At 36.7% G+C, this 23,112-nt stretch overlaps 1 protein-coding gene across 1 annotated transcript in view; it reads left to right on the forward strand.

Moving 5' to 3' along the window:
- CCDC168 (coiled-coil domain containing 168) overlaps positions 1 to 23,112 on the forward strand; it is a 31,365-nt gene that overhangs the window by 4,937 nt on the left and 3,316 nt on the right. The window contains exons 4-9 of the mRNA XM_011363227.1: positions 1,655 to 8,833; positions 9,053 to 9,436; positions 9,548 to 11,200; positions 11,348 to 19,466; positions 19,575 to 21,923; positions 22,413 to 22,839. Coding sequence (XP_011361529.1) covers positions 1,655 to 8,833; positions 9,053 to 9,436; positions 9,548 to 11,200; positions 11,348 to 19,466; positions 19,575 to 21,923; positions 22,413 to 22,839 — 20,111 coding nt within the window. The remainder of the gene's footprint in view (positions 1 to 1,654; positions 8,834 to 9,052; positions 9,437 to 9,547; positions 11,201 to 11,347; positions 19,467 to 19,574; positions 21,924 to 22,412; positions 22,840 to 23,112) is intronic.

Consider the following 23,112-nt stretch of genomic DNA (forward strand, 5'->3'; position numbering starts at 1 on the left):
CGCATATTTTTACTACTTGTTCCACTTTCCCCAAGTGAACAGTCATACTCTTGTCCTGAAGAAATGTTATACTAATTATGTCTGGATACTGCTAGAACTTGTTGGGATCACTTGATTCCCCAGAATGCTTACTACTTGTTAGGATATTTTAATTCTCCAGTAACAGAAAACTATGATTCAAACTGGCATATTAAGAAGAGAATCATGATATCATATAATAGGAAGTCCTGGGGTAGAATAGACTGCAGAATTCATTGATACAGTGGCTCAACAACTTCATTAAGGTACACTATATCTCTCCCTCTGCCTTTCTTGATATTGGTTTTATCTTGAGGTAGATAGAAGATGTCCCTAAGAGTTCCAAAATCAGAACAGCAATGTCCAGAGGAAGTAAGAGGCTATTTCTGTGTCTTTCTTAGGAACAAAGCAACTTTTTCCAGAAGTCCTTAAAAATCAATGTCTTATACTAGGATTAGCTCATGCTCATTCCTAAACTAATCACTTAGAAATGAGATTACTATGTTAGACTTCTCCTAATCATTTGAGATGTTGAAAAGTTCACATCTGCAATCATTACTCTAACCCAAAATTGTGCTAAAGTAGTAAGGACAGAACTTGTCCAGAGAAACAGAAGCAATACCCACATGGTGGCGGGGGGTGGGCGAGACAGGGGGGAAGGTGGGGGGTGTGCGGCCGGAGAGAGAGTATAGGATTTGGCTTACATGGTTATAGATGCTGAGAAGCCCTGCAGTCTTGGAAAAACAAGAAAGCTGGTGATATAATTCAGCCCACAACAGAATGCCTGGGGTGGGAGTAGGGGGTACAACTGTGGTATAAGTCCCAGAGTCTAAAAGCCCGAGAACCAGGAACTCTGATGTCTGAAGGCAGGAGAAGATGGATGTTTGAGATCAAGAAGAGAGGGAGAATTTGCTCTTCTACCTTTTTGTTCTACTCAGGCCCTCAGTGGGTTGGACGATGCCTGTCCACATTGGTGAGGGCAGATCTTCTTTACTCAGTCTACTGATTCAAACGCCACTCCCTTTCTGAAACACCCTCACAGATACACCTAGAAATAATGTTTTACCAGCTACCTGGATGTCCCTCAGCCCAGTCCACTTGACACATAAAATTAACCACCACAGTAAGTAACAAAGATGTGTATACAGACAAATATTAGATGTTCATAAATACTCTAATAGTTAAGAGAACTTGAAAACTACTAGACTTATAAAATGCTATTGTTTATGTTATTAGCCATTCTTCTCTTGTACCTACTAAGTTTCCATAATATTCTTATCCATGTCAAAACTCTCATACAGAGAACAGAAACACACTGACAGTTCTTGTAAAAGGATATCATCTTAACCTGAAACTTTGACTCATTGCTGTAAAAAAAGACTTTTAAAAATGTTTTTGAGGTAAAAGTCCCTCATTCTCTGAGTTATGAAAATAGCTTATCATATCACTGGATTAATTTGTTAAATGGATGGAAGTAGGTAATGAATTATTTTTTAATGTGGATAATGACTTTCCAATTTATATCGAGTTATGTTTTCACATACTATATTGAGTTTCCTTAAATCTAGAAGAGAGTTTTTGCATAACATATATCTTAAGTAACAATTCATTTACACACTGTTTTCTTGTATTTCAGAGATGATGACTTTTCAGAAAGAACAATTACTTCGTCAGTTACATCTAATAAAAATGAATGTTATATTGAAAAAAGAGTTTCACCAGCAGATGAAATAATCTGGGCAGGCACCAGTGAAAGCAAATATCAAGTACGTTACTTTAGTGGAAGTCATATGGCATCTTCAGATGGGACAAGCTCATCTTTGTCACTGTTTCATTCAGAAGTAAAAAAAGTTTTTCTAAGCCACAGAGGGAATCCAGAAAATGAACATAAAACATTACAATTTTCGTCGAAGAAACTATTTTCAATAATGAAAACCAACAAAAGTAAAAGTTTAGTGCTTTCCTCTGACTTTCACTTTTCAAGAACTTCTGGAATCCCTACAGAAAGTGAAAATCTAGATGTGGCACCATGTCCTCCTGCCCATTTATTTCTTTCTAGAGACCAAGTCAGACATCTGGAAGAAAATGTAAGAAATCAAATTCCCTTAAAATCCAGTGCTACATTGGAGAGTGAAACTACTCTGTATTCAAGATCTCAAGACTTTTTGACTCAGAGTCAACATTTTGTTAGAATGGATATTTCTGCCCAAGGACAAGATTCTTTTTCAGGACAAAGGACTATTCAGAATCAAGTTTTTTATGAAGCTCAATTTACTAGTCAAGCCCAACAATTTGTTAATAACCAAGACTCAATCAACAGTCAGCCTGATGTTGAGTCCAGGTTCTTTGCTCCACCTCAAGATTTGATGAGGAAACCATCTTCCAGCAGCACCCAAGACTCCTTCCAGACCCAAGATATGGACAGGAGCCAACATTTGCTCAAAGTCCCATATTCTCTCGAAACTCAAGATTCAATCAAGGGCCTAGAATCTGATAAACCCTTAGATGAGACCCAATATGCTATTTGGTCTGAAGATACAAACAAGATTAAATATTCAATGCAGGGGCAAAATACCACTTTTAATAATGCTAGATTTCTAGTTTTAACTCCAAGTCCAAATTCAGTTGCTAAAGGGAAGCCACACGTAAAGAGTGTAAAGCCAAAGAGCCAGAAACAAATTCTTTCATCAAAATTAAGCCACTATTCTGTATGTGGCTTAGTACCTTTTTTACCTGCCATTAAAAGGCAGAAAACCAGAAGAAAAATATTACGTAGTAAAAGTAAATTTTATCTCAAAGTTTCATCTCAAAAGTCAAAGAAAACAACAACTTCGTGGGTATTTCAAGTCACCTTATGTCACACTTCAAAACGTAGCAAGTTAGGATGTGAGTATACCACTAAGAAGAAAGAATTACATCAAAGGAAAGGTATATCAGATAAAGCTTTGCATCTTATTTATGTTTCCAAGTTTGTTCCTCCTTATATTAAGAAGTACTCCAGAAAAAAACTAATAAAAGTCCTGCCAGGTTTAACAGGATGTAGAAATTTTCTGCTGAAGCCAAATAAGTCACCAACTGCAGAGAAAGTCAGTTTTGCAGGGTCTATTGAGAAAAGAGGAACCTCGGGCAACAGTAAAAATGTAAAGCAGCATAGCAGAGACAATAAAGGACTAAAAAACATTTCACCAAATGTTTCACCTCAGCTAGAACAGTCTTTCATGGTCAGTACTCATCAACTAAAATCACCTTGTTCTTTATTAATAGAAACAAACTGGAAGAATAAAGAGTCTCTTAAAGACCCAATTACACAGGCAAAGAAAACTGGTATTGCAGAGTTTGATGCCCCAAATAGTAAAAAAACATCTGACCTGCATATTCCAAAGTATGAGACATCTTTAGAAGAAGCTATATCAGAACTTTTGCAGAAATTTGTTTCCTCTCCCAAAATGAAATTGAACAGAATGAAAACACAGGAGGACTTAAAAAGAACAGAAAATCCCCATCTTCCACTTTCAAATGGAGAAAAGTTACCAACTAGTACAGCAGAAACGCAAAAGTGCTTAACAAAGGGAAACACACAAAAACAAAAAAATTTTCTGGAAATTGTTCTGGAATCTTCAGACATCAATTTGCTCATTTCACATAAAAGCAATGAACAGCTAGCAGATATAAAAATTAAAGGAAGTACAGAAGATGTAATTCTGAAGGAAAAGAAACCATTAAAACTGACTATTACAGAATGTGATAACCTAAATGAAAGTGAGAAACTGGAATGCAACACTAGAAGCAACATAAAAAATATGCACAATAAAAGAATATCTGATGCATTTTGTAATGCCACTAACACTGCCATTTCTGAGTCACCTGATATAGAGATGCACAGTGAATTGAAAGCCAAAGCGGGTACATCAAGGATAATAGGGCTTAGTCATTCAGTGGTAAAGCAAGAAAAATTATCAGATAGAAAGATAATATGGAATGCAAACTATATTGAGAAGAGATGTATATTTAAAAAGGCACAAGAACGTGACAGAGAGGAAGAGGAACAAACTCTACAAGAAGCAATTCCAAAGCTAGAGAGCTATGCTGGGTTTTCATCTCTAAAGTCAGGGGAAGCAAAAATTGATGAAATCCTATTTTCTGTAAGAGAATGTGATACCCCATGTGATGCAAACCATCAGAAGGAACAGGCTGGTGGTATTGAAAAGAAAGAGACTTTTGATTGCTGTATGCCTGCTTTTTCCACATCCAGAAGAAAGAGAAACTTCAAACAACATTCAGACATGAAAACTTTAGTGAATCCCAAATGTGGAATTTTAAAAGCAAAGAAACCATCCATTTCATACATACTTAATATCAAGGGTAGCTCTATTCCAAAACACAGAAAAGTATTGAGATTTAACTTGACAACCAAAATGAAAGAGAGAGATCAAGGTAAAAAAATGGCAAATAAAATGTACTCCTTCATGACTATTAAACCTGACATTAATAGGTATAGCAAGATAGAAAGAGAAGAAGACACGTTAGGAGAAAAAGGATTTAGTTCTGAGCAAGTAAAGCAAGTGATAGCATCACTTGAAGAGAATATTGCTTCAGATAACACCAAAGAAACCAATCTTCAAGGTGAAGAAGAAGAAGAAAGTGAAGAGGAGACGTTATTAAAAATAGTTCCACAGTACAGCCAACATTTCATATTCCATTCAGGCCAGAGTAGGGAGTTTGACCTTCAAAAATCAGAAAACAAGAGAGGTAGGAAAATTCTGTTCGTTACAGAACAAGATGTCCCACAACAAATGCAACCTACAGATCCGGTGGATGTAGAGAAGCCAAAGAATGGCCACCAGACACAAAGGGGCACAATGTGTACAGCGAGTTCAAAGCTATGTCTTCCAAAGTCAGAGGAATCACTAAGTGGTCAAGTTTTCATGGATACAATTAAATGTGATGTTCCAAGTGATGGAAGCCATACAGAGGAACTGTACAGTTATCGTAAAGAGTTGAAGACACTTGAGTTCAAAAAAGATCAACAAGCAGCTGTCTTGGAGTCTCTGGCATTCTCCACACCTGATCCGTCTGAATCTAAAAGGCAGAGAAAGACATGTACATGTACAGCCTTGAAAAGTAAAATGAGTTCCAAATGTGTAATTATGAAAGCAAGGAAGACACCAATTTCACAGATATTTAATATCCCAGGGAATGGTTGTCTAAAAAAACTACCTTCGAAGACCCTGAAATCACAGATTATTGACTTTTTAATTCATATAAAATACTTTGCAGTACTGGAAGATTTTATTGCAGAGAGAAAGGAGGGATTAGTGCAAGAATTACCAGCAACGATTCTGGAGTCTTTGGATTTATCCACACTTGCTTTACCTACATCAAAGAGAAACAATTTAAAACTTATACACAAGAAAAATAAAATGAGTCCCAAATGTGTAACTTTGAAGGCAAAGAAGGCACCATTTTCCCAGACATTTCATATCACAAAATGTACACCAAGCCATAGAAGGCAGTTCAGATGCAACTTTAAAACCATGATGAAACTAGGTAAACCTGTGGCACATATAATCCTAAATGCCATTTTCTCTGCCATGCCTATTTCTCTTGACATGAAGGTGCATAAGAGAATAAAAGTAGAGACAGACGTGCCACGGAAAATGAGATTTAGGCATGAACTGCAACAGCAAGAGCGATCACCAGATGGAGAGAGAGCCTCGTGTGCCAGTTCCAGTGATAAGAGGGGCAGTACCTCAAATAGCACGAAGGAAGTCAAAGAACAAGGTAGAGAAGCAGCCCTTTGGAATTCTCAGCACTTCAGTTTCAATGCTCATGAGACGAAGGAGCCTTACTTTGTGAAATCACATCTAGAACTGAAGAATTCAGCAAGGAAAAGAATCCCAGAATCACTTACTATTGCTCAGGAGCTGCAGCAACGAACACTTTTCACACAAAGTGTTTTACATTCTGTTTCTTGCTCTATTTTGAATTCGCTTCCATCTGAGAAGCTACCAAAAAGAACAAAAACACAAAAAGGATTAAAAGATACAGGGAGTCCAAAGATTCTGTCTCCAATGCCAGGGAAATCGATTAGTGAATCTTTAATTGTTACAGCACAGACTGGCATCTCAACTGAAAAAAGCCCTAAGAAGGAACTTGCAAATTCTATTCTAGAGAGAAAGATAAGGTTACCAAAGGATTTACAAGCGAGAACCGTAGAGTCTTTTGATTTCTCCATGCCAGCTTCATCTTATTTTAAAGGACAGAGAAATGCAGCACAAATCCCTAAGTCTAGGACTGGGAAAGCACAGATGGCATCAGTTTTAAAGACAGTTAATATGACTAGGTCTGGTGCCCTTAGCCATGGACAGGAACAGGAACACATCTTGGAAAACGTGGTCAAAGAAATATCTCTAGGTATGTCAAATATATTTATAAATACTTTTCTTTCATCTGCACCTGTTTCACCTGCCATCAAAAGATATAATAAAGTAAAAGCAAGGAAAGGGCTATTAAGACAAAAAAGCGATATTACACAGCTAAAACAAGATGAAGGGAAAAGACTATATACATATACCTCTCATAAATGCAGTACCTCAAGCAACACATCAGAATCAAGGAGGCAAAATGAAAAAGAAGAGGGCAATGAAATTTTATTTGAATCAGGTCTACAATTCCTGAATAGTGTAAGAAGTAGAAAAGATCAAAATATGCTTATTACAGAGCAAGAAGTACAGCAACAAGCAGTGGTTTCAGAAAATATATTAGAGTCGATTTGTTCTCCACTGATTCCATTTCAAACTGAAAAGCCGAATAAGACTATCTCACCACAAAAAGACATACTACATAGAATAGGTGAAAAGATTCCACATCCAAAATCAGAGAAAGCAACGTCTGACCATCTTTTAATTGATGAAACAGAGTACAGTACTATATCTGATGAGAGCCCTACAAAGAAGCTGGATGTTCACAGTGCAGTTTCCATACAACCTGAAAAAGAAAAGAAAGACATAAAAACTCCGAAAGTAACACAATACACAATTGATCAAAATATTCCACCTACCAAGTCAGGGAACTTGTCAGTACTTGGAGATCTACCTAATAAAAGCTCTCGAAGGAAAATGGGTGATTGTATTGCCAAAGAACATGAAGAATTGCAAAAAGAGTTACCAACAAGGTCCACGACATCTGTTTTTTCTGAGTCTAAAAGGCAAAAGAAGATATTAAAATCTCCAGAAAGGAAAAACCTTACGGGTCCCATAAGTGCAACCATGAAGGCAAACAAGCCTTTTTGTTCACAGCTGCTTAATAGCACTGAGCATGGTAATCTATGCTGTAAAATGGAACAGGAAGCCAACTTAAAATCTGCAGGAAAAGACATGCAACAAGATAAAAATATAGCTAACGCGTTTTCATCTCCCATACCTGTTTCAACTAATAACAAAATAGATACTGAAATGTATAGCACACTAAACACAGAGATGGATCAACCAAGAGTAAAAATACACAATCATACCTATCTAGAGCTAGAAAAATCACCATGTTACAGGGAAGCACAGAAGGCCAATTCGACTGATACACGAAACAGATCAAGCAACACAATGAAAATGAATGCGCAACATGAACAAGAAGAGAAAAATATCCAAAAAATATTAGAATCAATTCCACACTACAGCCAACATTTCAGTTTCAGTGCCCATCATATGAAATATCCTGGCCCTTGCAAATCAAAATCTGAACTGAATAGTTCAGAAGTCAAAAGGACTTGTAATTTGTCTCATACGGTGCAAAAGATGAGGCAAGAAAAACACTTGAGAGAACTTGTTTTGGAGCCTGTTTCTAGAAACGAGATGAATTTTATTCAAGTTGAAACAGTGAAAAAAAGTCCTCATACTCATCAAGGAATAAAAGGTGTGGTAGATCTGAAGACTTCATTTCCAAAAGCAGGGAAGTCAGAGACTGGTTCGATACAATGTGATACTCTCTGTGTTGGAAATCACAGGATGAAGAGAGATAGTCCTGTTTCTGAGAAAAAGGCATGGAATAAAAATGACTTGGTAACAACATTCTTAAAACCTTTAGATTTTTCTAGCATTGTTTCATCTGAACCCAAAAGCCAGAGCCACATGTTAGAGTTTGTAGGCAAGAAAAGTATGAGTCCCAAGCATGTAACTTTAAAAGCAAAGAAACTACCAATTTCATACTTGCTTAATATCAAAAGGTGTCTTACAGGAATCCATAAAAAGAAAAAGCAGCACGAATTTAAGTTCAAGATAAAAGAGAGACAATGGAATGAAAATATGAGAGAGGCAATATTCTATGCCATGCAAGGAGCTAAGATTCAACCACCCAAATTAGTGATTGATAAACACTCGTTTGATACAACAGCAAGGGGCACTCTATATAACAGAACACTTCACAAAAATCTGAATGGTCATATTACAGAAGAAATGGCAGAGTTAGGGGAAAACTTATCCACAACTTTCTTGGGTCCTTTGGATTCCTTCATACCTGTTTTATCTGACTCTGAAAGCCAGTTAAAAACAGTACAATTATCAAAAAAGAAAATCATACTGAATCTCAAATATTTAGCTATGAAGAAAAAGGAGAAACCAATTTCACAAATACTTAAGATCAATAGGCAGTTTATCACAAAACACAGGAAAAAGCTTAGATCCAATTTTAAAATCAAGATGAAAGAGATGCGGCAAGTTAAAAATGTGGCTGATAAATTCCCAAATACCATTTATTTCACATTTGATATCTCTGACATTAAAAAGCAAAGCAGATTGGAAACAGAGATAAACAGAGTATCAAGGTTTAGTCCTATACAACCGGCACAAATGGATTTGCCAGTTGAAGGGCTAGTGATTTCACAATCGCTTAATGTCACAGGTCATTCTGCTTTAAGCATTAATAAGGAACAAAAACAGAAGATAGATGTAGAGAGAGAGAAAAATGTATTGAATGCAGACCTAAAATTTATACATGCTTCTATGCCTTTTCGACTACACATAAAAATGGATCGTTTACCTAGTACCTGGGATATCAATGAAGAATGTTCTGAAAAGAGAAATGTCCTAAACAAAGCAAAAGTTAGAGAGAAAGAAGAGTATGAAAAACAGGTTTTATTTAGAACAGTTCCACAGTATACCCAGCCATTTGAGTTTGGAGCAGATCAAATGAGAGAGCCAGGTTCTTTCAAATCAGAAGCACCCTTAACTAATACAGTGCTCCCGAAGGACATCACTCCTCAGAAAACAGACACTGATTTAATAAATCAAAAAGCAAAGACAGACGCTGTAGAAGAGTCTAGTCCAGAGTCTGTTTTTTTCTCTAAGATACATCCACTTCAAATAGAAAAGCAGAAGAAAAAATTTAAAACTGTAAACTGGAAAAAAATAGCAAATTCCAATACTCTGATTCCAAAGGCAGAGGAATCATTAGCCGATATGCATTATATTAATACAATAAAGTGTGATGATTCATTACAGCGAAGAGAAGGAATAGAGCTAGAAAAGCAAGGGCACCCTGCCCTGCACAACAAACAGCAAGAACCACATGTCTCAGTAACTATCTGGCATCCTGCTTACACCAACACACCTATGTATCCTAAAATCATAAAACATAAGACTAAGGCAAAAGCAGCAAATATGAAAAACACCGTGCATACTAAACAGGCAAAACTGAAGGCAAAGAAACCACTTGATTTCCAGATGCTTGATACTATAGGATATGGAACCCAAAGCAACAAAAAGGAACTGAGATGTAATATTAAGATACAGAAGGCGTTACAGCAAGGTAAAACTGCACCAGATGTAGTTCTGAATGACGCTGAATCTATTTCATCTCAAGTTAAAGGGTTTTTGGAAGTAAAAAAAGAGAAAGAGAAGCCAAGAAAGCTGATACACATTCCTCCACAGCCAAAGCTGAACAAATCACTAAGAAGAAAAATGTCATCTTCACAGTCCACTAATAAGAGTGTTATATCAAGAAATATTAAAACACTGAAACAATATATTAGAGAGCAAAAAGAAAAACACCAAATTGTTTTACTAGACATTCTCTCACAATGTAGAGATCAGTTAGTGATTAGCCAACAAGTGAAGAAGGAACCTGACCATGTCAAATTAGTAGTAGATTTGGAAAGAGAAGTATATTGTGATCTATCTTCACAGGAGAGAGAGATCAATTATACTAGGTTCGACATCTCCCAAAGTGGAACCCATACAGAAATTAAATTTCTTACTGCACCAAGAGTAAAGAAAGGAGACATAGACGTTGTCAAATGTTCAAGTTCAAAAGGACAGAATACGTTTCTTACAGAGTTGGATGCTTCTCAACAGAAGATTTGCAAAGAACAAGAACTGCTGAAACAAGGAAGTATTTCAATGACAAATCTGGGGTCTATTGCCCGCCCCATTATGGAATCTCCTCACTTGGAAAACATAGAAAAAGGAGTTGGGGAAGATATGTACATTAATAGTAAAAATATTTCACATCTTTTAAGAAGACAAGAATTAAAAAAAACTGATACCTTACAACATTCAAAAGGACAGAAATTTCTCCGTATAAACCTAGAGGTCCAGAAAAATATGTCTGCAGTACACAAAGGAGAGGTAAAACTAGATCGCATTTCTGAAAGTATTCTGAATCCTACATCTTGCCCCAGTAGGGAACCTCTTCACATGAAACAAGCAGTAAATATAACAAGGGAAGAAAATGTTAGCATCCCTATAAGCTTAAATGTAAATCTATGGAAAAAAGACCAAGTAATGTTAACTAATAGTCCATTAAAATCAGATATACAGAAAATGAACTTTTCAGAAAAAAGGAAAGCAAAGCAACTAAAAAGTTCTATCCAGAATAAAGAAAATATTCTGGAATCCATTTCCTCTTGCATATTGCATCATCTCCATATTGAAAAGCTAAAGAAGGAAGTTTCAAGGAAAGGAATGAGTTCAATAGTTTTAAGTCCAATGGTAGAGAAATCATCAAACGAAGCAGATATTCCAGTGGACAAACTTCTGTGCTCAGAAGGAATTGATTTGAATATTAAAGGAAGAAAAAAACATCAACAAGAAAGTATATGCAAGGTTCTTCCAAAATCTGTTCCTCGTTCTTCAATAGATATATTTCAGATTAAACCTCCAAGGGTAAAGAAAGCATTAAAGTCAGAAGATAGGTCAATGTACCACACTTCAAATGCAGGAAAAGAAGAGCAACAAGAATATGTACACCAGACTTTTCCAAAGCTTCCTTTTCACTCGTTGAGGGATATATTTCAAAGTAAGATACCATGTAAAAGAAAGACATCAGAAGAAGTGGTTAGCACTGTAGATTACAATCTAAGTGCAGAAGTAATTGGCTCACTTATTGGAAGAAAAGGAGAACAGCAAGAAAAACATACATGTGAGGCTCTTCCAAAGCCTGTGTCCCACCCTAAAACAGGTCTACTTCAAATTAACACCTCAGTGCAACAAATGCAATTAGATGACACAAATATGGTGCATTCTGAATATTTAACTTCACAAGCTAAAGAAGCATCAAAAGTAATGGGTGTCATAGTTGGATATACTCGCAAAAGCGAAAAAAAACAAAACTTACTCAGTATAGAAGAGAAACAGCAGCACCTGTTGACCCCCTGTGAGAATTTCATGGGGCGTATTTCTTACTCTCAAAATGATCCCCGGCTTCTACAACATTTAATACCTCAGACAAAGGAAGCATTATCAGAAGTAGGTAATGTGTCAAGCAGGGCAAAAGGATCAGACTTGTTTCCTAAGGACCAAACAAATATTGTATCTGCATATGGACTGGAATGCATTGTACCCTCAATTCCTTCAAGGCAAATGAAAAAACAAAATACAATGCTGCCTTTAGACTCGTGCAGTAAAATTACAAAATATCTGAATGTTTCATTTCCAAAGGAAAAGAAATCACCAAATAGGGCACAGGTAATTGATTCAATATCTAACGGTAGCTCTCCCAAGCTAAGAATTAGAAAGAAGGTGCAATCATGTAAGAAATATCCAAAAAATGTGCAAAAAGAAGTATGCTCACCTGAAATATTTTTACGTTCTCTTTCTATCTTTATGCCTGTTTTGCCTGAAAGTAAAATACAGAAGGATAGCTTAAAACAAAGAGGTAAGAAAGGCATCATATGCTCCAAAAGAACTTTGAAGTTGAAAAAATCAGTATTTCCAAATACACACAATATCACTGACTATGGCAACAGAGAAGGAATGCAGTGGAACATGAAAGAGAAAATGGTAACTATGAAACAAAGAAAGGGTAAACCTGATTTGGTTATGGCAAATATATATGAGTTTATTCCTGCTTCGCCTTACCTCAAATTGAATAAGGAGACAATTGATGGAATAATCTCAAGCAATTTAAAAAGAACAAAACATATATCGCAGAAAAAGGAGAAGGATAGAATAAAAGAAATCAATATGAAAGGAAGAATGGATCCCAATGTGATTTCGAAGGCAAAGAAATCATCACTGTCACAAGTACCGAATAAAAAGGAAATACCTGGGCAAATAAAACAAGAGAGCAAGGTGCAAATGGGTAAAAGTAAACCAAATGTGAAACTGACAAACTTGTGTACTTCCTTACCATCTCTGTCATACTCTAATTTGAATTCAAGAATAAAAGTGGGAAAAGATAAATCGGGAATACCAAGGAGCTGTTTTTTACCACCAAAGCTCCAGGCATCATCAAATGTCAGGAAAACATCATTTTCAGAGTCATTTAATAGATATAGTTTAAGCAATGTAATAGAACCAAAACATTTGCCACAGAAAAGGAGGGAAAACAGAAAAAATATAGTATACGTGAAAGACATAATGGACCTCGAATGTATCATTTTTAAAGGAAAGAAGATACCTTTTAAACACATATTGCATGGAAAAGAACCACACTGGCACAATAAAAGACAAGAAAAAATGGTGCAGGAAGATAAAGGTGATCTAGATGTAGTTCAGAATAAACCCCATGCCTCTATTCCTTCTTCACCTAACCTGGAATGGGGTCCTGGAATAAAAGAAGTATACATGCAAGGAATAACAAGATTCTGTTTTCCGTCATTAACACTCCAGGAATTATCAGATGCAATGGGAATATGCGAGGAACCATGTGATGATATTTTAAGCAGTATTAAAAATGCCAAATATATGTCCCAGAAAGATGAAGATAGAATGAGAATGGCTTTGGAAGAAATAAATCATTCTGAAAGAATAACTTTGAAGGCGAAGCGGTCTCCAGTTGCCCAGGAATTACAGTTGAACATCAAAGAAAAAGAGAAAAAGATGCAGGAAGATAAAGATAAACAAGCTGGGATTCCGAGTGAATTTTGTGCTTCCATCTATTTTCCACCATACCCTCAAGTAGACACAAGAATAAAAAGAGAAGCTGCTATGTTTAAAAAAACAAGATGCTCTTTTCTACAACCAAAAGTTCAGGGGTCATCAGATATAGGAAAAATGGCACATAAAAAATCTATTTATGGTGATATTTCAAATGGTGTAAATATAGACAAAGAACATATGATGCAGGAAAAAGATGAGAGAATAAAAATGGCAAAAGTTATACCTTTGAAGGAAAAGAAATCACCAAATTCACAGGAAATCCAGTGGGACAGCAGAGATCAACAGAAAAAGACTCAAAAAATTAAATGTAAATCAGGTGTGGTTCTGATCAATACCAGCGCTTCCATACCTGATGCTTCTCATTTAAAATTGGATAAAAAGATTAAAAAGGTAGACTATGTAACTGAAGTAACAAGATACCCTCTTCCAGAACTGTCCCACCAGAAATCATCAGATGCAGTGAAAAAAGCAAAGACAGAGTCCACTAACGGTGATATCACAAGTGATGTACGAGAAGCAAAAGAATATATGCTGCAGAAAGAAGAGGAGAGTGTAAAGATATCAGCCGAGAAAGACATAATGCATCCAAAAGATAAAGAATTGAAAGGAAAAAAGGCACTTTCACAGGGCAGACTACTGAATCTTAAAGAGCAGGGGAAAGTGGATCGAGAAGGTGAAGAGCAAAGGAAAATGGATGCAGAAGGTAAAGAAGAGGGGAAAAGGGATGGAGAAGTTAAAAGTGAGCAGGAAGTAGTTCTACCTACACACTGGGTTTCTGAATCTTCTCTAACTCATCATGAATTGGACACAAGAATAGAAGGAGAGGAAGACGTTCAAGGAATAACGAGATCTGCCATTTCACAACTACAGCTACAGAAATCATTTGATAAAGGGAAAATAGCATATACGAAGTCAGTTGGGGATGACATGACAAATAATGTGAAAACAGGACAAGACTATGAGCCACAGAACAGAAAGGATGGAGGAAAAACAGTAAATATGAAACACATAATATACCCCAAAGGTACAACTTCCAAGGTAAAGACATTACCACTTCCACATGTACTCAGTACCCCTAGGGGTTGTGGCCTCCAAATTAGAGTACAGACAAACATAAAAGCAAAATCGAGACACATACAGGAAAGAAAAAGTGAACTAGATGAGGTTCTGACAAGACCTTCACTCCCTCAATTTAAATTAAATGAAGGTATAGAAGGAAAGGAAGAAAAACAAGAAGTAAAAAGATCATTTCTTTCACCCTTACGGCACAGGGAATCAGCAGATGCAGACAAATTAAAATATACACTGTCACCTTCGAATGATATCTCAAGCGATCCAAAAAGAACAAAGTATGTGCCACAGAAAGAAGAGAATAAAGCACATATTTTTAAGAAAGACATACTAACTCCCATGTCAGCACAACCACCCCTTTTCCAAAGTATACTCAAAACAAAAGATCTGCAAATGAAAATCAAAGAGCAAGTGAAAAGGATGCAGAAAGATAACAAGGAGACAATCATGCTTCTGAGCAAAGTTTGTCCTTTTGTCCCTTCTTTAACTAATCTTAAGTTGGACACAATAGAGGAAGAGGAATGTGAACCAGGAATAATAAAAAATTATGTGCCATATCGTGAGCTCCAACAATCGTTGCCTTCGGAGCGAATAGCCTTTGCAAAGTTAATTGATAGCCATGTAGAGGAAGGACATCTACCACAGAAAGAAAAGGACCAAGTACAAAACAAAACCAAAGTAGACAAAGACTTGCTTGTAATTATACAATTCTCTCCATCACAATTACAGCTCCCTGAATCATCAGGTGCAGGGAAAATCAAATATGCAGATTCCAATAAAGGTATTATCTCATGTAATGTAATAATAAAAGCTAATCAATGTCTGTCATATAAAGAGGCAATGAATAGAGTAATAGAAGGTGAGAAAGGTAGAATATTTTCCAAACTAACTTCAAAAGCAGAGACATTCTCATTTACACACCTACTCAGTAGAAAGCGACATTTGAATATTAAAGAGCAAGTGAAAGATGTGCAGAAAAAAGGTAAGCCAGAAATGTTTCCGAGGAAATCTTATGTTTCCTTACCTTTTCCATCTCACCTGAAACAGGACACTGGAATGGAAAAAAAGGAAGACACACTAGGAGTAACACAATTCTATTTTCCACTATTAAAGAGTCAGGATCCATCTAATTCAGGCAAAAAAGCATATACTAAGTCATTTGATGGTTGTATGTTAAAAGAAGATGATAGATTCAAAATAGATATTGAAGACAAAATGTTCCCAACATCTATGGATCTGAAGGCAAAGAAATTACCACTTCCACATATACTCAATACCAAAGACTTGAAGTGGAAAAGGAAAGAGCAAAGAAGAAAGGTACAGGAAGATAAAGATAAACTAGTTATGAATGTGAAAAACATTTGTATTTCTTTACTTACTCTACCATATCTTAAATTTGATACAGCAGAACGAGAGGGGTACATGATAAGAATTACAAAATTGCCTCTTCCACAATCACAGTCCAAGGAATCATCAGATGCAGTGAAAATAGCATATGCGGAAACAATTGATGGAAACCTTTGCAATGATGTAAAAGAATTAAAAGAACATAAGCTACAGAAAGAAGAAAAAGACAGAGAGAAAAACCTGGATGTGAAGGGTATAGTGGATTCCAATGATATGTATTTAAATGCAAAGAAGTCACCTGTTTTACTTAAATACAATCTGTGTAACCTTCAGTGGGAAACTAAAGAGCAAGAGGGAAAAGTTCAGGAAGTTACTTGTGAGCCAGCTTGTACAATGCCATCTAAGACTTGGACTTCTAGGCCTTCTCCACTTCACCTTAACATGAATATCAGGATCAAGGAAAAGAGCACGCTGACATTAACAAGATCTGTTTCCCCAGTAAACTTCCATAAATTATCATATTCTGAGGAAGTGGTAAATGTGGGACCAATTATGAGTGATAATTTGATCAGTTCACAAGAAGAAAAACAATGTATGCCACAGAACAAGGAAGAGGATGGAGTGCAGGCAAAAAACCTCATGTTTTCCAAACTTCAAGAAAAGAAGATTCAGGAAAGTAAAGATGAACCAGGTATGCTTCTCACCCAGTCTTCTATTTCATTACTATCTCACCCTAACCTCAAATTGGATAAAGAAATACAAGTAGATGATGAAATGCTAGTACTTAAAAGATCTGTCTTGCAGAGAATATCAACTGCAGAGGAAATAGTACATAATGAGACAATTTCTGGTGATACCATGAAAGATGTTCAAAACAAGAAAAAACATATGCCTCAGAAAGAAGAGAGGGATACAAAAGAAACTGTAGCTATGAAAGGTATGAAGCATACCACTGATGGAAATTTGAAGTCAAAGAAATCACCTCCTTCATACACACTTCATAGCCCAAAATTGAATCTGAATATTGGAAGGCAAGAACAGAAGAAACATGAAGGTCCAAGTAAACCACCCAGTATGATGCTAAGAAAAGTTTATGTTTCCAAACCTTCTCCAACTAACCTTGACTTGGATAAAAGTACACAAGTAGATGAAGAAGAGCTTGGAATTAAGAGACCCTGTCTACTTCCACTAATGCTTTCAGCATTATCAAATGCAGAGAAGACAGAAGATACAGAGGCAACTAGTGGCAATGTAAGAAACAGAGAACGACATATATCGCAGAAAGGAGAAATGTATGAAGTGAGAACAGTAGATATGAGGATCAGGATACAACAGAAAGAGGCAAGGATTCCACCAATTTCACATATCTTTAATACAAAAAAAATTGTGTTGAATATTAAAGAGCTGAAGGAAAAAGTGCCCAAAGGTAAAGATGAACCATGCATGGTTCTGACAAGGACTTTTCTTTCCATTCCATCAGCATCTTCTCTTTATCTAAATTCAGGAGGCAAAACAGACAAAGATGCACCAAGAATTACAGGATCCTCTTGTCCACAGAAAAATCTCCAGGAATCAACAGATACCCAGAAGACAGCAATTAGAGAGTCAATTTCTTGTAATAGTAAAAGTGTTAAAAAGAAAACACAGCTTTTGCCACGAGAAGAGGCAGTGCACCAGTGGCCCTCAAACTTCATGATTAGTGTACAGCGAAGGAATGAAATTCCTCGAGTCAAATCTGAAGGAGATTTGAGTCAGTTAATTATAAATTCACAGCATGAGGACATTTATTTCACAGGATTTGGCACTCTAAGAAGTAGAAAAAGGCTGAAATGTTTCTTTACGGGGCTAGAGGCTCAGCCAGAAAAGTATAAAACAGAAACTTGCACTACATTTATTTCCTACCCCAAAATGGATCCAATGAAAATTGAAAATCTGAAGAAAGAAACTAAAATAATGGATAACTTAAACCACAAAATATGTCCTCAGACTTTAGTTCCACTGACAAAGAAAATATCCAAGGAAATATTTGTCACATTTGGCACCCCTGTAAGTTCAAAAAGACTTTCTGTTTCAGAGGGAGATGACCACCAAACTTTATTAAAAGCATCTCTAGGATCTGCAGATTCATGTAAATTTGATAAGCCAAAGAAAGATGTACACAGTAATGATAAAAGAAGCAAAATGTTCTCTTCCAAAATGTTAGCACCAGAGATAAAGGGATCACTTAAGAAAATGAATATCACAGAGTCAAATACCCACCCAAATAGAGAAAAACAAGAAACTGTCATGAAAAAGCAAGTGGCACAGTGGGCTGAGAGTGGACACAAGACCAGGCTAAACTCTAGCCCTTCTCATAAGTTTCCACTTCAAAATGGAAAGCAGAAGACCTCACTGGGAAAAGGTACACACAAGCAAACTACAGGGTGCCCCAGAATACAAATACAATCAGGAATATATATGGATGTTACAGAGTTTGATACAATAAGAAGGAAAAAAGAGCAGGCATTGCTTATTCCAGAACAAGAGAAAGGCATCCTAGAATCGCTTCAGAAGTCTCCTTCCCCCTGCTGGACTTTTTCACTTAAATCGGGAGATCTGAAGGAAACATATGAAATGGACACAAGAACGACTATAAATATGAAGCAAAAAGAATTAGAAATGGAAGATGAGAAATTAAAAATAGACACAAACATAGCTATCCTTCTGAAAGAGGATGAAGTAGAAATGCAGAAACACACCATTGTCAATCTGGAGAGGGAGAAAATAAAAATGCACACAAGCACTCCAGTAAACCTGAATGTTTCCTCTTTAAAAGCAGAGGAATCTCAAATTAAGACTCAGGTAATCACTCATACAGCAAACAGCTGTCCAATCAAGCAAAAATATAAAAAGAAACAAGAAATGTCTGGTACAAAACAAAACATTCAACCACAAAAATCATTTCAAAAACATGTTCTAGATTCATTTTATGCCTATATTCCTCTTTATCACAAATTTGAAGGCCAGAAAGGCAGATTAACAATAGCAGATTTGAAAAGAGAATTGAGCCCCCAAACTTTAACTATGAAAATCCCAAAGCATCCAATTTTACAGATTCTTGGCAACACAGGACGTGGTACTCCAAGCAATAGAAAGAAATTAGAGTATGGCTTTAACAAACCAAAGAAAATGCCTTTGAGGAGTAAAGGTACCTCAGGAATATTTATCAGAAGTCTTACTGTTTCTGTAATGAGTCCATCTCATACAGAAGAAACAACAGAATCTGAGAAAAACCTAGAAAGAGAAAAGAGAACCTGTCTTTCTAAGTCCCAGGAGAAATCACCAAATGCGAGTAAAATTGTTAAGAGGAACAACTCAAAGAATGTAAAAAAGCGGGACCAGAATTTTACAAAGATAGTTCCAGAAGATTCCCAGCCCTTTATGGTGGACCAACAGCAAATGCAAAAACTTCCTAATGTCAAATCAGAGGCAAGCTTCAGCAGTAAAATACATAAAAATAATTTAACTCCACAAACAGAAGAAAGGGTTGTTCCAGGGCATGATATCTTAAAGACCATAAAAGAACCTGACTTGCTTATGATTGGACAGGAAGAAAAGGCACCAAAATCCATGCTGACACCCACAGAGTATCCATGCATGTCTGAAGATCCAAAGGAAAATGTGGAAACCCACGTGAAATGTACCCTATATATAACTATTTCTGCTCCAGAAGAACCAGAACATGAGACTCAGCCACTCAATATCGTGGAGCATGCCTCACCACTTGAGCAGAGGGATCATGGTGATCTTGTACAGGACACAACCACACAAAAGGACCAGCAACAAAACACTTTCCCAGAAACTGTACCCATACCGCTCCAAATTAAAAGTAATGAAATAAAAATCGTGGCAGATAGTACAAGTGCAGAAAGTTTACTTCCACTTTATGAAGCAATTAAAAATGTTTTTGAATCCCAGATACAAAATATGATCCAAGACAAAGTTTATGCTGATATACTGGAAAAACTGAAAGCCCATAAACCTGATGTTTGGAAGTTACCACCTTTTGCAGGGGGGCCACATCCAACATCCCCAATAACACATCCTAAATTGCATCCAAAATCCATTTTGGAATGTTTTACTCCCAAATTAAAAAATAAGCTGACTAATCATTTAGAGTCCAAAGCACTTGAAATAAAACTGAATCTGATACCAGAGACGGCAAAACAATCCTTCCAAAAGTTCGACTTTTCGACAAAACAGGCTATTGTGGAAGATAACAGTTGGAGGCTCTATCCAAGACATAAAAAAATGTACTTTATGTCTCTGGAAGGGATTGATACTATCACCCTTAACTTAAAACACAAATACCAAAAAGATTCACCGCATATCAGCTGTATGAAGACACTGACTGTTAATGTTTCAAGTGGCAGCAAGGAGATCATTACAAAGTTGAAGAGTATTAATAAGCTAGAAAGTGGAACATCTTTCCTGACTTCTGCTAATGAAATGCCGTCGCCTCATATTCTGCAAAACTACTCAGTAGAAGAAAAAGACAAACTTCTCGTACACTTTTCGATAAAAACGTTGGAGATTCAAATGAAAGTCTTCCCCAGAATTGTAATGGAATCTTATGAAATGGCAGATGCTCAAGAGAGAAGGAAACCTTCACCTAAATGCATTCATTCTTGTGTTGAAGTACCAAAACCAAAAAACAGAATTCTATTACTTTTTGAGGAAAAATCTCTTCATCAAATACATCTTGATTTACAATACAAATGCCTTCGTTTTCTCCTGGGGCTTCCGGTCGAAAGTATGTTCCCTAAACCAAATACACTTCCCAAACATATTCTTAAATTAAACACAGTTGCAATATGTAAAAAAGTAGATAATAGTGGAGAAAGTGGTAGTCTTTCCATTGATACAGAGCCGTTAGAAAAACATATCTCTTTCAAAAAGCAAAGTCCCCATGAAAACGCATCATGGTTCAAACAATTCCTGGAGCCAACTCATGGGTGTGCTCCTGACCTTGAACAAGGTGGAACAAAAAAAGAAGATACTACAGTTCTTTCAGTGTTAAAATCTTATGAGACTGCAGAAAAAGAAAAACAATATCACGTATCTTTTCAAGAAACAAATACACATGAATCTTTTGATTTAAAGACTCAAGAAAATGCTCCCAGTTTAGTTGATTCTCACTCAATTCAGATTTCTGAAGATTTTACTGATAGTCAGATATATACTGAGAGTTCGACTAACTTGGAAGAATTCTCAGCTCTTGAAGTACATGAGAGTGAAGAATGTATGTTTTTACAAGCCAACCCTTTAATTCAGGAATCACAAAACATTCTGTTTGAATTACAGAAAGGCATTCCTTTGATGAAAAAAATCAAAACTGATTTGAAATCATTTTACGGTGAAGATTCAGGTTCCCATCATAGTAGAGACTGTAGAAAACATTCCTCAATTGTGACACCACCTTTCTACAAATCCCACGAAAGCAAGAAATATAGATCATCCTCTAAAATGCAATCTCCTGATTGGTTGTGTCACAGATCACTAAGCACTATTGAAGTTCCGTTTGCATCATCTTCTGTTTCATTCAGTGAAGAGACGCTTTCATGGATTACAAAAAACAAAACAAATTACTCTTTAGCTCCCTTAACGGAATCAAATATTAAATTACATCTTGCAAAAACCCAAAGTGAATTTTACGGTCCGCCAGAAACCAAAGAAAGAAAGAAAGCCAAATTTGACTTATTTAAAAAGAGTGTTCATTGGGACTGTGATTACAGTTACACACAGAGTAAAGAAAAACTCACAAGAAAGAAGAAAGTGTGTGATTATGAGTCAGAAAGAGCAGATTATTTCCCAAGCAAACGTAAGTTGGCATCAAAACCTCATCAAGAGGATATCAACTTCCATCCTGAAAGAAAACAAAACCAGCCATTTTTTTATGCCTGTATACCAGCAGACTCACTGGAGATGATACCCAAAACCATTCGCTGGACTATTCCCCAAAAAACTTTAAGGAAGAGAAATTTCAGAGTCCCCCTAGTGGCAAAGATTTCAAGTTCTTGCAACATATGGAGTTCGTCCAGAAAGTTGTTGGGGTCGATCTTAGAGTCCTTCAACCCGGTTCATTGAAATTGACATGACCATATCTATATTCATCTGAAATGGAAAACTGGCTGTTATTGTGCTATTCTGTGAAAAATAAAATCATATAAAGTCAAATGGTTTCTTCATGAAGTGTTTTCTAAACTGATATATTTTATTTCTGCAGTACACAGTTGTCCTGGGAAGCTAGGATGAGAAAGCAGATGACTTTGGGTTTGGTGCTGCTATGCATGACATCTCCCTTTAGTTTATGCTGCCTCCTCGCAATCCCAAGAGGAGAGGACCACAGATATGAAAGCCTTCTTCCCACCTCGCTCCAATGACTGAAGGGTGAATTGGAGAAAATGTAGCTTACATATGAGATTGAGAGAGAATGACCAGAAAGTTAGGAAGGCATAAAGACTAAAGGGAGAGTTTCAAATAGCAGTGAAGTTTCAACAATGTCAAATGTCACAAAATACAGGAGTAAGTACTGATCTTGAGAACTCAGATCCTTCTCATGGCTAGTCCTCATCCCTGACCTGGAGCGGAGCCCACAGCAGCGGCCTGTACCGGATCGCCATCTGCCATCACCAGAGCATCACGTTGCTTTGGGGCCTCACTTTAGAGCATCTATCACTGATCAGGGACATCTTTCAGGAAGGGCAGGAAGCCATCCTGCAGTGCTGCCAAGTGAAAGGATACCGCTTCCAAGTGTACCTGCATTACCTGCCCTACTACCACCTGCACATGTACTTCACTGCCCTGGGCTTCAAGGCCCCTGTCTTGGGAGTAGAGCGGGCTCACCTGTTGACAGAGGTGATTGTGAATGTGGAGTGTAATCTGGAGCACTACCAGCAGTTTACCCTCACCTTTGCCCTCAGGGCTGATGCCCTTCTGCTGCCCACTATTGGAAGAATAACCCAGAAGTGTGGGATTGGAGGTGAGGGTAAAGGTGAGAGCGGTGAGATTTTTAGCACTAAATTAAAAATATATTTGTACTGGCTTATTCCTGGTATGTTAATAAAGTATTGGTCTCGTTTGGAAAACATCTTTTGGCTCTTAAAAATTCTATAATAATTGGTTTGTTATTACAATGACAATACAACTGACGGTTTTTCATATCACCTTACATTCATGCCAGGGATAACAGTGCCCCCTCTATTACAAATGTGACCTGATCTTTTTAAAACGTGTATTTACGATGCTTGGAATATTTGGGCAAGCT

This window comes from Pteropus vampyrus, unplaced genomic scaffold, assembly GCF_000151845.1.
Source record: "Pteropus vampyrus isolate Shadow unplaced genomic scaffold, Pvam_2.0 Scaffold83, whole genome shotgun sequence".
In the NCBI taxonomy this organism is placed as follows: domain Eukaryota; kingdom Metazoa; phylum Chordata; class Mammalia; order Chiroptera; family Pteropodidae; genus Pteropus; species Pteropus vampyrus.